Below are 18,358 nucleotides of genomic sequence, written 5' to 3'. Positions count from 1 at the left end.
GAGATAAGATTTTATAGTCAGTATTAAGCAGTGATATGGGTCTAAGATTGTCTGTTAATTTTGGATATTTTCCTGGTTTGGGGATGAGAGTAATGGTCCCTTGCTTCATAGTAGTTGGAAGAATATGGGTTTCAGATATTTCTTTCAGCATATAGAAAATTAGGTCTTTAAGAAATTCCCAAAACTGCCTATAGAAATAGCTTGTAAGACCATCTGAACCCGTAGATTGGTCTAAAGATAAGCATTTCTTAGCTTTCTCCAGTTCATCCATACTGATGTCTGCATCACACACATGTTTAAAACTCTCATCCACTTTAGGGATCCGTTCCTTGATGCTCATAAAAAGCGTCAGCATCCATGTATGAATAAGAGTAGAGTTTATTGTAGAAATGGAAGATTTCCTTAGAAAGCTTATCAGGGTTCGTACATTCTTGATTATTAATCAGCAATGTCTTCACAGCATTCTGCTCTTGTCTCTTTCTTTCCAATCTACAGAAATATGCTGAACTTCTCTTGTCCTCCTCTATCCACTTCTCCTTTGATCTTATATATGCTCCTTCAGCTTTATTCATGTAAATGTTATCTAGTGAGGATTGCAGATGAACATGTTTTTGTTTGTTATCTTCATGTATTAATGATTTAACACAAATACTGTTTATTTCTTTAATGGTTTCCATTTCTCTTTTTTAACTAGTTCTGCGTAATAGTTTACCCTTTGATATAGAAAACTGACGTACCTTATATTTTAAATATTCCCATTTATCTCTATAAGTTTTACTATTTGAATCTTCAATTATATAATTGATTGAATAAGTTTAAACATACAATGATCTGTTCGAGGTGCTGCAGAAATTATAGAGCTTGACTCCAGATTAGGCCAATCTTCAGACACTAACCCAAAATCTATTTGTGATTGGATTGAACCATCCGGGTTAAACCAGGTGAAAACTTGAGTACCAGGTTTTTTTGTGCGCCGTGCATCTTTAAATTTTAATACAATTCAAAAATCAAGCAATACAGGATTGTAACGGTATCTCTGATATCAATCAAGCCATTCATCCATCACCATGTTAAAATCACCTCCAAATATACAATTATGAATAGAATATCTTTGACATTGATCCTTTACTGCTGTAGTAATTCAGTAAACATAGTTTTGTTCTGGTTAAGGTTGTTATACCCATATATATTTCCTAAGATCAGAAAATGATCATCTACTACACAAACAATCCAATGGCCACCAGTATCCCGGATAGTAGTTAATGTTTTCCCAGGAAAATTGTTTAGCAGTATAGCAACACCTGCTGACCTATTCGTGCAATGACAATGAAATATTTTGTCTCCCCATTGGTTTGACCAGAATTGTTCATCCATGACATTATAATGTTGTAAAAAGCTCTTCGTTCAGGACAATGGAGGAGTGTTTGTTTGCGCATGTGTGTAGTTAGTAAAGTGTGTGTTTGTGCATGTGTGGAGTTAGTAAAGTGTGTGTTTGTGCATGTGTGTAGTTAGTGAAGTGTGTGTTTGTGCACGTGTGGAGTTAGTAAAGTGTTTGTTTGTGCATGTGTGTAGTTAGTAAAGTGTGTGTTTGCGCACATGTGCAGTTAGTAAAGTGTTTGTTTGCGCATGTGTGGAGTTAGTAAAGTGTTTGTTTGTGCACGTTTGCAGTTACTAAAGTGTGTGTTTGTGCACGTGTGTAGTTAGTAAAGTGTGTGTTTGTGCACGTGTGTAGTTAGTAAAGTGTGTGTTTGTGCATGTGTGTAGTTAGTAAAGTGTTTGTTTGCGCATGTGTGGAGTTAGTAAAGTGTGTGTTTGTGCATGTGTGTAGTTAGTAAAGTGTGTGTTTGTGCATGTGTGGAGTTAGTAAAGTGTTTGTTTGTGCATGTGTGTAGTTAGTAAAGTGTGTGTTTGTGCACGTTTGCAGTTAGTAAAGTGTGTGTTTGTGCACGTGTGGAGTTAGTAAAGTGTTTGTTTGTGCATGTGTGTAGTTAGTAAAGTGTGTGTTGTGCATGTGTGTAGTTGGTAAAGTGTGTGTTTGCGCACATGTGCAGTTAGTAAAGTGTTTGTTTGCGCATGTGTGGAGTTAGTAAAGTGTGTGTTTGTGCACGTGTGGAGTTAGTAAAGTGTTTGTTTGTGCATGTGTGTAGTTAGTAAAGTGTGTGTTTACGCACATGTGCAGTTAGTAAAGTGTTTGTTTGCGCATGTGCAGTTAGTAAAGTGTGTTTGCGCACATGTGCAGTTAGTAAAGTGTTTGTTTGCGCATGTGTGGAGTTAGTAAAGTGTGTGTTTGTGCACGTGTGTAGTTAGTAAAGTGTGTGTTTGTGCACGTGTGCAGTTAGTAAAGTGTGTGTTTGTGCACGTGTGCAGTTAGTAAAGTGTGTGTTTGTGCATGTGTGTAGTTAGTAAAGTGTGTGTTTGTGCATGTGTGTAGTTAGTAAAGTGTTTGTTTGTGCATGTGTGTAGTTAGTAAAGTGTTTGTTTGCGCATGTGTGGAGTTAGTAAAGTGTTTGTTTGTGCATGTGTGTAGTTAGTAAAGTGTGTGTTTGCGCACATGTGCAGTTAGTAAAGTGTGTGTTTGTGCATGTGTGTAGTTAGTAAAGTGTGTGTTTGTGCATGTGTGGAGTTAGTAAAGTGTGTGTTTGTGCACGTGTGCAGTTAGTAAAGTGTGTGTTTGTGCATGTGTGTAGTTAGTAAAGTGTGTGTTTGTGCATGTCTGTAGTTAGTAAAGTGTTTGTTTGTGCATGTGTGCAGTTAGTAAAGTGTGTGTTTGTGCATGTGTGTAGTTAGTAAAGTGTGTGTTTGTGCATGTCTGTAGTTAGTAAAGTGTTTGTGCATGTGTGCAGTTAGTAAAGTGTGTGTTTGTGCATGTCTGTAGTTAGTAAAGTGTGTGGTTGTGCATGTGTGTAGTTAGTAAAGTGTGTGTTTGTGCATGTGTGTTGTGTGACTTGGCACACAGGGCATGTGATGCGTCAGTGCAGCAGTGTTGGAGTAGTAGTGCTTGTAGCTAGTGCATGCTGCATGCTGCATGCTGCTTCTGCTTGTCACTCTCTGCTTTCAGCTACTGCCACTGGATAGCCTTCTGTTTTCAGGGGTGAAAAGTGGAGCCGAGTGTGTAAGCCTCCTCAGCCGGTACATAGCCTCTCCATTGCCAAGATCTCGTACACGCCTCCCCGTGGCACACATGGTAACTGGTCCCTTGAGGTTCCAGGCTAAGTTGTACGGGCTCTCGGAGCAGCAGTGGGCCCCAGAGACGCGGCATGCAGGCCCATCGGTGAGTGGAAACGCCCTGATGCCCGTCAACCTCTGTCCCAGTTATGGGTAAATAGCCCCAGCTATGGGTAAATAGCGAAGACCCCAACGGTGATGCAGGCGGAAGATGGTGTTGTGAGAACCACCACAACGGCTGGCAAGGCGGAAGAGGGCAACCCCAGGCCACGTGGGTTAACTCGGGAGGGTACAGTGGCTAGGGGAGCAAACCCCGAAGACAAACCTGCACCTGGGGACAGGCACAGGCGGAGTCCAACTGACCGGACCACTGGCAGCCCCCTGCAACTCCTGCCAGACGAAGGTCGTCATGGGTTCCCTCATGCCACTGGAGGTCATCTGGTTAGGAGTGAAGATGGTGGGAGTGAGGTCTGCGCAACCACACCCTCACCTTAATCCACACTTATGCACAAGCTTCTTGCCCCCAAAAAGTCCTGTGGCGATCGTGGAATGGTGGTGGGCACAGGCCAAGGATGTGGCTGGAAGTGTCTAGCCAAACCATGCACACAGGCGGCAATGGAGTGATGGTCGCTAGGACTGCGGGATGGAGCAGCGCGTCTTTTCGGCAGCTTCCACTGTGACTGAGCAGCCCCACACTGCTCACCTCTGTGATGGGGAAGGACCTGGAAAAGGTGGTCCAAAAATTGTCTGCTTCCCACACTCCGGACGGTAAGCCGCAACCGTCGGAGCATCCCCCCTTGCGGTCGAAAAATCAAAGTGAAAAATAAGCTAAGCATTGCTTCGTGGAACGTTCGCACACTGCTGGACCTGGTCAAAACTCCTGGCAGGCCCCATCGCAGGACAGCACTGGTGGCCCTGGAGCTCGCCAAATATAATATCGATATAGCAGCTCTCAGCGAGACCAGATTACATGGGGAGGACTCCCTGGCAGAGGTTGGTGCTGGGTACACCTTCTTCTGGAAGGGGGTCCCCGAAGGCACTCGTTGTAACCATGGAGTTGGCTTTGCTGTAAAGTCCAAACTGCTGCAGCGCATTCCGGAATCCCCCATCGGCATCAATGAAAGACTGATGACATGGCGCATTCCCTGGCAAAGGAACGCTTTGCCACTCTCATCAGTGCATACGCTCCAACTCTTGATGCCGAGCACAACATCAAAGAGGATTTCTACAGAGCTCTTGATGCCATCTTACAGAAAACCCCGGCTACAGACAGGCTCATACTCATGGGAGATTTCAATGCTAGAGTGGGCACGGAGCACCTGGTATGGAATAAAGTCATTGGCCAGCATGGTGTGGGGAAAATGAACCACAACGGGCTCAGACTCCTCTCCCTCTTTGCAGAGCACCAGCTGGTCATTACTAACACCGTCTTCCAGATGAAAAACAGGCTTAAGACCACCTGGCAGCACCCCCGCTCAAAACACTGGCATCTTCTTGACTACGTGATTGTCCGTCAAAAGGACCGTCAAGATGTCCTCACCACCCGTGTTATGCGCGGAGCTGAGTGCTGGACTGACCACCTCATGGTCAGATCCAAACTACTCATGAGCATTCAACCCCATGGCCCGAGGACAGCTCCAAACAAGAAACTCAATTGTACAGCGCTGAATAGCCTCACCACCAAAGACAACCTCCGACGGCTGCTTGCTAAAAACCTCAACAAGATCCCGGAGGAATCAACCGACTGGCCAGCACTGCGCCAGGCTATTCATAGCGCAGCCTCAGAGGCACTCGGCCAGTTAAGGAAACACCATCAGGACTGGTTTGACTGTAACTCAGCTGAGATACAGTCACTTTTAAAAATCAAGCATGAGGCCCACAAAGCTCTCCTGTCCTGCCCAGGATCTCCCACCCTTAAAACTACCTTCCTTGCTGCAAGAACAGCAACCCAGCGAGCCCTCAGAATTATGGAGGACACCTGGTGGGTGCAAAAGGCGTGAGAAATCCAGAACATGGCAGACTGCAATAACATTCAAGGCTTTTACGATGCCATAAAAGCATTGTATGGCCCCAGGAAGCAGGTGATTGCCCCAGTCCGATCAGCTGACGGCGCCATCCTTTTCAAGGACCGCCACGAGATTCTTGCCCGTTGGGCAAATCATTTTGAGAGTCTCCTCAACCACATCAACCCTGTCGACACACATATTCTGGATAATCTCCCAGACCTGCCACCTACCATGCACCTGGACACCCCACCACTTTACTCAGAACTCCGGCAAGCCATTGCGGGGCTGAAGAACAACAAAAGCACTGGACCCGATGGAATCCCTGCAGAGGTTTTCAAACACGGAGGATACATCCTCACGCGTCGCCTGCACCTCCTGATACAAAACATCTGGGAACATGGGACCCTCCCACAGGACTGGAAGGATGCTAACATCGTGGTCATTTACAAACAGAAAGGAGACCGAGCAGCCTGTGGCAACAGCCGCGGGATATCTCTCCTCTCCATCGCAGGGAAAGTCCTGGCCAAGATCATGCTCAACAGACTGGTTGAGCACATCTCGGAAGCTGTGCTTCCGGAAACGCAGTGTGGCTTCCGGAAGACTAGATCCACGACAGATATGGTTTTTGTCTTGAGGCAGCTGATGGAGAAGAGCCGAGAACACCACAAAGACCTTTACGTTGCCTTCATCGACCTCAGCAAAGCTTTTGATACCATCAACCGTGAACTGCTCTGGAAACACCTCTCCAAACTTGGGGTACCACCCAAGTTTCTCTGCATCCTACAGCAGCTGCATGACGGGATGCATGCCAGAGTACTCATGGGAGAACTCCAGTCAGAGTCCTTCGAGGTAAAAGCTGGGGTGAAGCAAGGCTGTGTCTTGGCTCCGGTGCTCTTTAACATCCTTCTCTCTGCCATCACCTGCCTCTTCCACCGTGTCATGGGACATGAAGTCGGTGTCCATGTGGAATACCGACTTGACGGAAGCCTCTTCAACATACGTCGGCTCCAGGCCCGCACAAAGACAAAGACCCACCAAATCTGTGAGCTTCAGTATGCTGATGACTGTGCCGTCTTAGCTCACAGCCCGGACTCTATGCAGCACACCCTTAACACAATATCCAGTCTGTACCAATCCTTTGGCCTACAGGTCAACATTCAAAAAACCGAGGTCATGTCTCATCTCACTACCCCTGCCCTCACACCCCCCAGTTTTCATATAAACGGTGTTCCACTTAAAACAGTGGACCACTTCACCTATCTTGGCTCCATTTTGTCCTCATTCTGCTCCCTCGACAAAGAAATACACAGCCGGATAAATAAAGCCTCATCATCTTTTGGACGCCTCACGCAGCAGGGTTTTTGAAAACCGTAACCTGAAGGTCAGTACTAAGGTCGCTGTTTATAACGCGGTATGTGTCTCTACTCTGCTTTATGGGGCAGAGTCATGGACCCCATACCGCCAGCACATCATCAACCTAGAGGCCTTCCATATCCGCTGCTTACAGAAGATCCTCAGTTTGTCCTGGGAAGATCGAATTCCCCATACAGTCATCCTCAGCAACACTGACTCAATCTGTATGGAAGCAGCTGTGGCCAAAAAACATCTGTGCTGGATAGGGCACACCATACGCATGCCTGAACACCGCCTGCCCCGCCAAGTCCTCTACAGTCAACTAATGGGCGCAAAACGGTCTGCTGGAGGGCAAAAGCGGCGCTTTAAGGACTACACCAGGGACATCCTAAAGCGAGCGAACACCCCCCTCACACAGCTTGAATCACTGGCACTCGACAGATCTGCCTGGCAGGTCACCTGTGCCTCTGCAGTCTCTCAAATACACCAAACCAACCAAGATCGACGATCTGAGAGGCGCATCAAGAGACACCAGTGGGCGGCTGGTACCCCCCTGGCATCTGGTTTCCCCTGCTCCATCTGTGGACGACTGTACGGCTCAAGGATCGGACTCCACGCCCATGAGAAGTGGCACCAGCGACAAGGTCGCTAAACCCACCCCCCTCCCACCCCCACCCCCGGAGCAAGCGTCATCATCGTACACGATGGACAGCTAAGAGAGTTAGTAAAGTGTTTGTTTGTTTGTGCATGTCTGTAGTTAGTAAAGTGTTTGTTTGTGCACTGTGTAGTTAGTAAAGTGTTTGTTTGTTTGTTTGTGCATGTGTGTAGTTAGTAAAGTGTGTGTTTGTGCATGTGTGTAGTTAGTAAAGTGTTTGTTTGTTTGTGCATGTGTGTAGTTAGTAAAGTGTGTGTTTGTGCATGTGTGTAGTTAGTAAAGTGTTTGTTTGTGCATGTGTGTAGTTAGTAAAGTGTTTGTTTGTTTGTTTGTGCATGTGTGTAGTTAGTAAAGTGTGTGTTTGTGCATGTGTGTAGTTAGTAAAGTGTTTGTTTGTTTGTGCATGTGTGTAGTTAGTAAAGTGTGTGTTTGTGCATGTGTGTAGTTAGTAAAGTGTTTGTTTGTTTGTGCATGTGTGTAGTTAGTAAACTTGCTGAAATAAAATGTAGTTTGTGGCTGTGATTTGACATGTGAAAGGATGACCAACCATATCATATGGATCACAGCTGTTTATGAGACTGATGATGAGTATTTCTTTCTTTTCACACTTTGAAGAACTAATTTATAGAGTATTGAAACCGTCTTAATCATATTCTAGCCCAAGATTTGAGAGTGTTTGGTTGATCACCCGATCTACAGATGATACAGACGGCTGTCCTGGATATTTTAACAATCTTTGTAGAAGAAGAAGAGTGTATTTTCTGTGGAAGTGATGTTACCATACAGACTATGATGGAGGAAAGCTATGACATGATCGTTTATGATGCTGTAGATAGATGGAAAATCTGTCCAGCAGTTGGCACAATGTGACTCTGCCATGAGGAATCTTGTATAGATTAATGATACTGGCTAAACATCTACAGAGACATTGTGTCAAATGTGAAATAACCAAATCATTAAACCAGATTGTTCTGATCATTTATAATTACGTCGGGACATGTTTCTGCAAATGGTTGTGTTGTTTGACCGGTCTAAAGAAACAAATGTCTGCTGTGAGAGATTTAACATGTGAATGATCTATAATAACCCTTATGTGTATTGATGGGGCGAGTAAGTCTTTTAACTTTCAGGAAATACTCTTGAACTAACACTGTTAATTTTACATCGCTCTTCTATTGGATTATTTTATAATCGTTTATACAGTTTTTAAAATACTAAAGTCATATTTAGAAATTCATGGTGTGCATTAAAAACAACCTGGAATCACCTTTAATAACAGTTTAATAACAGTCATGAAACTGTTATAAGAAAAATATAAAACTAATTGAAAATGATCAAAATGTAACAGCTTTTTCTTTCATCACGTTAAAAAGTTTTATTAAAAATAATTTGAAAACTGAATGAAAAGTTTCACTTCACTGAAAAAGGATCTGAATGAACATTTCACACAATGTGGACATTGTTCTGTTATTGTGTGTAAACTTTCTGTATGACATTAATACATCAAACATTTTAATTACACCTGAATTTCACCACTTGATTAATAAAAACTCGAATTACATGACCTGAATTTTTTTAGTTGAATTTACACAAAATATTTTCAAATATTAAAAATGAACAGCAAAATCTTTCGATAACAACAAATTACACCCAGTCTTTATTGAAGATCATGAATTTAGAGGCTTTTTCAAATTCAAGTTCTGGTGATATAAAAATGACACCACACAGAACACACTAGCAACCATCCAGATCTCCCTAGCAACCATACACATCTCCCTAGCAACCATACTGATCTCCCTAGCAACCATCCAGATCTCCCTAGCAACCATCCAGATCTCCCTAGCAACCAAACCTCATATTGTCTTTTAAGAAAAGCACAAATCTAATGTTCATGTAGTTTTTTATATTTATGGGGTATAAATTCATTAATTATAACTGACAGGTGTGATGATCAGTGGAGTTGAGTTTTTACCTTCATCATTAAAACATGGGCTAAAATATGGAAAGAGTGTTTGAGTGAAAGACTGACCAGTGAAAGAGTAGATATGAGAGCTGGACTCCACATCATAAAAGGAGACCAGACCCTCCTCATAATCCACAAACACACCAACCTTCTGTGGCTTCATTCTCAAACACAGAGAGACAGGAGGATCTTCACAGGCTTTATATTCATTCTCATTCCTCAAACAAACCGTCCAGAATCCATTCACTGGAGTCAGTGTGATCTGTCCCTTCCTGTTAATGGATTCTCTGGCCACTCCTAAATTCCACTCAGTCTTTCCCTTCACCTGCACCTCAAAATAAAATCTGCCTGAACTGAATCCCTTCTTTCCCAGGACATTTACACATCTATCAAATCTCTCTGGTTTATCTGGGAGTTTTTGTCTAATGTCTCCACATGTCACTTGTTTTCCATCATCAGACAGGATGAGATATGGATGAGCTGTATCAGGATCCAGAGTCACATCCACTGAGAGAGATCAGAGAATATCAATCACTTCAGAATACAAACATTTTGATTGATGTAATATTGAATCAGAGTATAATGAAAGTGTAGAGCAGTAAGTCAGCTGTCAGTATATAAATGTAAAGTATTGTAAGTGTATATGAGAGAACAGTGAAGATCACACACTGTACCTGCATACTGCTGCATCCTCCTCAATACTGTCAACACAAATCACAAGAAAACATCAGCAATTGTTTACAGGAATATTACAGGAGAAATGCTTAATCTGCATCTACAGCTTTTACAGATGCTTTTTTATCCTCCTCCTTTACGTCATTTATTGAGTCTCCCTCTTTTAAGGCAGGTCCTGATGAGCTGGTTACTGTGTTTAACTCTGAGTGTTCAGATATTTGGGATGTTATTGCTCGTATAAAAACATCATAGAGGTCAACCGTGGTTAGATAATGCTACTCGTGCTGTCAGACAGGAGTGTAGAAAGGCTGATCGGAGGTTTGTTGAAATATTAAAAGAGCAAATCATGTTTCTAATATTATTTCTTTACTCTCGAACTCTCCCAGAGTGTTGTTCAACACCATTAATAGATGACTGAACCCGGAGAGAGTTGATTTAAACCCCTCTGTGGATATCTGTGAACTGTTTTTGAAACCTTTTGTTGATAAAAGAAAATAAAGGCTGAGTTTTCCTCCAGTTTACGACACTGATGCGGTGATCGTGACCGTTAGTGATGAGATTTTATATTTGTTTGTTTATATTTTCACGAGTCTCTGCTGACAGTGTGTGTATCAGATCGCTTCACGCGCTCTTCAGGACAGGAGCTGGTTGACGTCCGCTGTGTGACTCAGTGAAGATCGGACTCAGAGTTCAACTGAATGACACACAAATGTGCCGTTCATGTCATTTATACAGTATATTCACTTACAATTCCCTTATTTGGGCATTAAAATATGATTGGAATTTGAATGCCCAATAATCGCAGTTGTCTCAAATAACTGTGATCAGACGGTTATTTAATAATCGTGACAGATCTACTATATACACTTACCAGTTTGACCGAGTTTTTGATCTACAGACTCATGTAGAGTGTCTTTGAGTCGAGTCAGAGCTGTCTTCAGAGTGTCCACACTCACATGAGTGTCAATACTGATCTCAGTCCAGTTCTTACTGTTTTTAGGGCTGTACAGGGACGGGTCAATCTACAGCAGGAGAGAGGAGAAATCCATCAGCATGAGGAGTGTTTTCTAATCATTCTCATTGATGAGAGAGATGGACACTGACCTGTAGGAGATGAAGATGATCTTCAGTGTGTGAGATCTGCTCCAGCTCAGAGTTTCTCCTCTTTAACTCAGTGATCTCCTGCTCCAGCTCTTTAATGAGATCTTCAGCCTGTTTCTCTGCTGCTTTCTGCTTCTCCTCCAACATCTCAACAACTTCAGTCTGACATCTCTCAATGGAGCGGATCAGAGTCGTGAACACCTCAACACTGTGTGATTTCTCTTCTTCTGTGTTTCTCTGATGAGATCAAGTCACAGTTTAAATGTATTTAATTCAGCACCTTTATTTATAAAGAAGATTGAACCTAAATTTGACTGACCTTTCTCATCTCTACAGAGTGTTGGATGTCTTGAATCTTCTCCGTTCTGTTCTTGATCATCTGCTGCACGTCTGTCTGTGTCTTTACCAGCTGATTCTACAGACAGAGAACAACACAGACACATTTCATCACTCAACACAGCTTTTCCATCTTCAAAATAAGTATTGATTTTTGTTATTAACAGTTTTTATTGATTCCATGCAGCAAATCACATAGACATAACTTTTTTCCCACGAACATTAACCCCCCAACCGACACAAACAAGCACTCCAGTGGTCAAAAGTCAACTGACAAAGACACACAAATAGACATAAAAAAATAAAAACACACAGTCCTTCTCTGCTGCCCCTCTCTGAGAGCCCTCCTAAAATGTTATATAGCCGCCCCACTTCCTTATGCCTGATGTTGCCCGGCCTTCTGTACACTATCTCTTCAAACGCCACCACCCTGCCCAACTCAACACACCATTCACAAAATGAGGGTGCACCAGATGATCTCCAACCCCTGAAGATTAACCACCTGCCAATTATCATGCAGACTGGGGCAAAACAAAAGCCACTTCAAAGACAAAACTCTTGGATCTTAACACATGGGTTGTTTCCTGTCCGCTGATTGGCATCGCCAGCAGGTGGGTGTGTCTTTAAGACCAAGCCTATAGAATCTAAAGGGGGTCCAGTAGAATCGATAAAATGACAAAATCTTAAATTACATAAGGCGCACCCGTGCATCTCTAGATGAAAACTTGATGTTTTTTAGAATCCTATCCCACACTAAATATTTCTCCCATAATCTCCCAAGAGAAGTTGAAGCTCCGTGCCCCAGACTCTGAATTAGCAGGGAGTAATACACTGATGCCTCATGACCTTTTCCAAAAGCAGTAATCACCATTCACAGAGTATCTGCAGCTTTATGGGGGTGTATGATACTCCCAAAAATAGTAGAGCAGGTGGTGCAGCTGTAAATATCTAAAGAACTGAGATCTGGGAATCCTAAACTGTTGAACCATGTTTTCAAAAGATCTCAACACCCCACTCTCATATAGGTCACCGAGTGTAGTAACCTCCCACACAATCCATCCAGCATAAAGGACACATTTGTCCACACCGTGTGGAAATGTGAGATAACCGGGTGTAACTTAACTTCTCCGTTTAGTTTAATTGAAAGGCTTTGCAATGGCAAAATAGGTGCAAGAACTTTCTGTTCGATACTAAACCAGGGAGGGGCTCTCTCAGGTGGAAGCGACAAATGAGCCAAATATCTGAGACCGAATGCATAATAATAAATCAAAATCTTGGGTAGGCCTAGCTCACCTTTGTCAATCAGTCTACGTAACTGTGGAGTGGAGGGGGGGCGGACGCCCGGTCCCCAATCGTCCTGATGGGGCGCGCGAGGGATGACGGTTCGAGAGAGAGAGAGAGAGAGAGAGAGAGAGAGAGAATTATGGGCATGTCCATCATATGTGTGTTTATGTTTGTGCTTTTGTTTTGAGTTTAATTAAATTATTATTTATATTGACAAGCCGGTTCTCGCCTCCTCCTTGCCCATCTTAACCCCCTTACATTGGTGCTGAAACCCGGGAAGGAGGAGGGATGCCCGTCGCAGAGTCCTCGACACTGCCGTCCAACCAGGGGAGCGCCGCGGGTGACAAAGTAGCCCGACCGCCTGGACGGGGGGAATGGCCACCGTCCGCGGGGCGAGTGGGGACTGGATTCCCGACCACCTGGAGCGAGGAGATGTGGAGGGGTCGAGGGTAGTCTGCCGTCCACGAGGGGAGGAGGGAAACAACTCCCCGACCGCCTGGAGCGATAGGGCCACTGCCAGGGGCGGAGGAGTGTCCCCACGTGCCGCCAGAAAAGCAGAGGTTTGACTCCGGTTTGCCTGGAGAGGAGCGGCTGTCGTCCGCTGGAGAGTGTGGACGAGTGCTCGAAGACCACGCGAAGAACCGGCTTGTCAATATAAATAATAATTTTATGAAAACTTAAAACAAAACACACCAACATAAACACACACATGACGGACATGCCCAAAATTCACTCTCTCGCGAACCGTCGTCACTAGCCGCCTTTAACCCTTGCATGCCCCTTCAGGCCGATTGGGGACCGGGCGTGCGACATTCCAGCCCGGCCCCGCCCCCCTCCTCTCCACAACATGCTTTTACAAGAATTGTATTAATATTATTTTGGATTTGTAATATCTGCTCTGATGTAGTCTGAAATGATATCATCATTTGGTAACAGTCATTTATTGTTTCAAAAAATTCTTACAAAAATAACTAAAATAATTAAATTAATTGATAATCGACATTCCAGAACACCCCCCAGATCTAATAGGGTCAGAGACGAATAATAAAATATAATCTATGTAAAGTAAAAGCTTATGCATCACCCCTGGAAAATCATCCTCCTTTCATATCGTGGCTGCTAATGGTTCAAGGGCAAGACAGAACAATAATGGGGAAAGAGGGAAACCCTGCCGGTGCCCCAATTCAGAGTAAATTGATCCATTTGTTTGTACCACCACTACCAGGTGTCTATAAAGTAATTTAATCCATCCAATAAAAGTATTTCCGAAACCTTAAAAAGATAATCCCATTCTACCATATCAAACGCCTTTTCAGCATCAAGTGAGACGGCAGCGACCGGAGTCTGATCATTCGACACTGACCACATATTGATGAAATGCCTAATGTTATCAGAAGAGCTGCGGCCCTGAATAAACCCCACCTGATCTATATTTATAAAAGATGTCATCAAAATAAGTATTGATTGAATATTAGTAACTCTTGCCTTCTTCTCTGCACTCTCGTCCTCTATAGGAACAGTGTTGTGAGTCTTGTGGTCTCCTTCAGTGCAGAACACACACACACACGTCTGATCATCTCTGCAGAACAGCTCCAGAGGTCTCTCGTGTTTCTGGCATATATAATGCTCCAGATTCTCCACAGCATCCATCAGTTTGTGTTTCTTTAGTCGTGGGACTCTCCGATGAGGCTCCAGGTGAGTTTCACAGTAAGAGCTTTGACACATCAGACAAGACTTCACGGCTTTCTGCTTTCTTTCATCACAGAAGTCACAGAGAACTTCAGATTTACCCAGATTAAACTTCTTCTCAAAGTGTTGAACGAGCTCTCTGAGTGTTGTATTAATCTTCAGATCAGGTCTTTTGCTGAATGTTTCTTTACAGAATGGACAGCTGCAGTTCTGAGTGTTTTTCCAGCATTCATTCAGGCAGGTCTTGCAGAAGTTGTGTCCACATGGAGTTGTGACTGGATCAGTGAACACATCCAGACAGATTGAACACTGAAGCTCCTCATTTAGTGCACTACTGGAGGACGACATGTCTGAAAATACAAATTATTGAAGTATTATTGTATATAGATTTAATCTGATGTGATGTTTAGGGTTTTCACATGACATTATTATTGTTGTTGATGTTATTTGCTTCATTAATTCACTCATTTATTATTTTTCTCTCTCACTGACTTACTTGGACGTAAACCTTCTAAACTGTTTCTCCTGGTTGGTTTTTGTTTTGGTGATGTTGATGAAGATTCTGCCATTGCTCTTCCTCTCTTTAATCCTGTTTAGGACACAACACTCCAACATCTCATTTCACAGCATGAAACATGATCAAAGTGTGTGAAATATTAAAGATGAACTTCTCAAGAGGACATTCAGTTCACTTCTGAGTAAGTACTCATATATTCTAGATCTCCAGTTTTATTAAATGACTCGATGTAAGATGAAAGTCAAAAGTTCAAGTGTTAAAAGTGTCTGTGATCAAAAGTAATAAATGTTGCAGTTTAAAGCTGATTTCAGTATTTAGTGTGCAGTATGCAGTTAGCAGTATGCAGTTAGCAGTATGCAGTTAGCAGTATGCAGTTAGCAGTATGCTAGTCATGTACAGAAGCTCTAGTCTACAGCATCTCTTACAGTACAGTCGGGCCACAATGGAGGCAGCTGCCACCCTAAATAGAAGTTTTGTCTCCCCAATTTTGACCATTAAAATATCACTATTAGTATTCTGATGTTCTTCTTCATTTCATAGTTTTTAAGAGTTTAAAACCCTTTTCATCATTTTTTGCTGTTGCTCAAATGCGACACAGAGTCTAACAGAACCACACATACATAATGGCACACCTTCAGTTCTAGTATCTGAGGACTATAAAAGTTACATAATGGAAAGGCACAAACAAGAACATTTAAATATGGCCAATTCTGAAAGTACAATCCACTATAAACACTCCCCTAAACCCGTTCTGAACAATTTTGCAGAACGGCTATTCAGTTGTTCAGTCCAAACTTGGTCAGTCCTCCACCTGCTGAAATGCATTCTGGGTACCCGACAGTGCTACAGTATGTTTTGATGTGTGAGCTTACTTCAATGTGCTCACTTTAAAAGCACATTTCTTATATGGACTATAATTCACAATAGTTTTAGTACATGCTATTTTTATGTTATGAGTACATTTAAAGGGATACTTCACTTTAACATGACAATTCTGTCATCATTTACTTATTCTCATGTCGTTCTAAACCCATTTGACCTCTGGCATTACAATTATTTCCATAGTATGTGTAATATTAGTCATGTGCTCATTGAATAATAGTCATTTACTCAAAATATTCCCTAAACTGACGGAGTGATGCAGGTAATAGTCAGTGAAGTGTCCTCATGTAGGCTGTAGTTTGCAGTCCTGTGTTGGCAGTATTCACTGTCTGGCTGGTGAAGACTGAATGAAGTCATCACATAACAACACAGACTTTACATTAGTGATTGCAATAAAGCAACATATATATATATATATATATAAACGTAAATGGTGTGTTGTATATGAAAGACTAAATGGAGTAAAAAAGATGAAACATTTTCACTGGACTTTGTTCATTCTGTCTGCAGTTCAAACACTTCCTGTTTCTGACGTCTTCAAGTTATTTGACATCATGACAGCACACATCAAACTCTGATTTATAACTGATTCAATGATATTCTGATACTAATTCAGTAAACTAGTTGGAGTATTTAACTGGTGTTTAAATCTGGTTTTGTGCAGCTTTATTCCAGTGTGACACAAACTCCTCTGAATCAGACCACTAACATTAGAAACCTGTTCAGGGAAATGTCTCTTATATTTCTATTATCACTTACCTGTGAGTGAGTATCAGCTGTGATCACTAAAGTTTGACAATATCTGAAGAAATATTCTGCCGTTTGAAGAGAGAAAACGTTGAAAGACTTCCTGTTTTAATATTAGTTTAACTTTAACTGAGCTTCAGTGACGTCATAGCTCCGCCCCATCTTCTCATGAATATGTAACAGGTATACACTCATTCCTATTGGCTGTGTTGTGTGTGTGTGTGTGTGTGTGTGTGTGTGTGTGTATTAAGTGTGATCATATTAAACTGATTTCACACAGGTGTGTTTTAAAGGTGATTTGTCAGTTTGTCAACAATACAGATTTGATATATTTAATCCAGATCTCATTTCACTGTGTGTTTATTCCAGGAGTCTTCAACATTTTACATGCCAAACAACTCTTGGTGGATGAAGAGATGTTACTGTTTATTGTTTTGTACAGACATGAATTTAATAATTCAGATTCATCTTAATGTTTCCAGTGATTTATTGGTTCCATTATCAATTCATTTAATTATTTTAGTTATTTTTGAGAGAGAGAGAATTACGGGCATGTCAGTATTTCATCTACAAAAGGAAGGATTTATTTATTTGTTGTAAATATCACTCCATGTTGTGTTCATTTGCTCTCATTATAGGACCTGATTGAACTTTTTTGTGTGTTTTTGAGTGTGTTTCTTACAGCAGTACCATCAGCATATTTAAAACAGAAAAATGAGTTGACTTTATTCATTACTCTTAATTTCATTCTGTATGATTTGATTGCATTTATCTCATTATCATTTCAATTAAAACACTACAGTTTTCTTTCTTTCTTCTTTCTACCGGCCAATGATGATTGAGAGACAAAACGCGCTTGCAGCATATTGTTTTAATCTGGCCCTTTAAGTCCCTTAACTGCCTACTGTGTTCTTGTAGCTCATTGGTTGTTCAGATATGCACTCCTTAGTATAGAGATCGCCAAGACATGTGACCAACTGGGCTGCAACGTCATCAGAACGCAAAGAATTATGGGTATGTTTGGCCCGTTTACATGGGCTGGCATCGCATAGCAGGCTGTTCTGGCATGAAAATAATAAAAAATTTGCGTAAAAAAACAGAATATAATCCTACAAAATGCAGCGGGCTAAAGAAAACATTGTCGGACCATACCGCCTAAAACTAAAGCCTAATGCAAAGACGAGATATGACGAGAAAATAAAGGGAATCAAAGGACTGGATCCTTACGAGCACAGTGACTGGTCAGGGGACGTCAACCTGTTGCCCAACTTACAGCACCCATATATATACAGCTACATGGTATTAAGTGTTAGTGCATACACACACGAAGTTTTCAGTAACTTCAAGTCGCTGCAGCAGGCCCAGGTCTTTTTTACAGATGGATGGGTCCTGGACCTGGAGATTGTAAAAGTGGGGCACAAAACTGTCGTCCGTTCAACGGTATGCTAATGTTTTAAACGCCACACTCCTTGCTCTCTCTCATTTATCTGCATGCAGTCAGAATTCAACAGAATTCATGTCAAGATTGCAATGCTGGAGTGTGTGTGCGTGTGTGTGTGTGCGCGCCCGCGAGAGAGAGAGGCCTGGGCGCGATCGAACTGTGTGTGTGTGTGTGAGAGAGGCGCGATCGAACAGTGGAAACATAAAAACATACTCCGTCATTTTGTTCATAGAGGACATCATTCAAACTGCAAAGTATTTACTTATATTTGTGTACACTCGCAATAAAACACAACATTGTGCTTTTGTCACACTCTAAACTCTTGTCAAACTGTAACCTACAACTGTCACCCAACCAAACACACACACAGTTTTAAAAGCAAAACATATTTATCCAACCCCATTTCAAAACAGTCTGTGGGTTCCGTCTTTTAGACATTAATCATATCGCATTGGTTTTCATTTACTGCTGCTATCCATGCTATTCGTCGCCTTTTTGATGATGAGATCCACATTCATTAGTGGAGGCTCAAAGACTTGTAGAG

At 42.3% G+C, this 18,358-nt stretch overlaps 2 protein-coding genes and 1 pseudogene across 3 annotated transcripts in view; all 3 read right to left on the bottom strand.

Moving 5' to 3' along the window:
* LOC127624977 (E3 ubiquitin-protein ligase TRIM39-like) overlaps positions 1-16,473 on the bottom strand; it is a 70,165-nt gene extending 53,692 nt beyond the window's left edge. The window contains exon 1 of the mRNA XM_052099975.1: positions 16,386-16,473. The gene's annotated coding sequence lies outside the window, so the exon portion shown is untranslated. The remainder of the gene's footprint in view (positions 1-16,385) is intronic.
* The window catches only part of LOC127625049 (zinc finger protein 208-like), a 632,925-nt pseudogene that overhangs the window by 115,734 nt on the left and 498,833 nt on the right, over positions 1-18,358 (bottom strand).
* The window catches only part of LOC127624980 (zinc-binding protein A33-like), a 203,655-nt gene continuing 193,842 nt past the window's right edge, over positions 8,546-18,358 (bottom strand). The window contains exons 1-8 of one of the 2 annotated variants that reach the window (XM_052099980.1): positions 16,386-16,508; positions 14,724-14,816; positions 14,024-14,577; positions 11,238-11,333; positions 10,922-11,155; positions 10,689-10,839; positions 9,817-9,843; positions 8,546-9,649 (exon numbers count right to left, since the gene is read on the bottom strand). In XM_052099980.1, the coding sequence (XP_051955940.1) occupies positions 9,105-9,649; positions 9,817-9,843; positions 10,689-10,839; positions 10,922-11,155; positions 11,238-11,333; positions 14,024-14,577; positions 14,724-14,796 (1,680 nt within the window). In that variant the 5' untranslated portion in view covers positions 14,797-14,816; positions 16,386-16,508 and the 3' untranslated portion in view covers positions 8,546-9,104. Of the gene's footprint in view, positions 9,650-9,816; positions 9,844-10,688; positions 10,840-10,921; positions 11,156-11,237; positions 11,334-14,023; positions 14,578-14,723; positions 14,817-16,385; positions 16,509-18,358 lie in introns of those variants that run through there. The other variant, XM_052099981.1, reaches the window with a different exon arrangement.

Source organism: Xyrauchen texanus, chromosome 31 (genome assembly GCF_025860055.1).
Source record: "Xyrauchen texanus isolate HMW12.3.18 chromosome 31, RBS_HiC_50CHRs, whole genome shotgun sequence".
Taxonomy (NCBI): domain Eukaryota; kingdom Metazoa; phylum Chordata; class Actinopteri; order Cypriniformes; family Catostomidae; genus Xyrauchen; species Xyrauchen texanus.
This window is presented reverse-complemented; position numbering and strand designations above follow the sequence as displayed.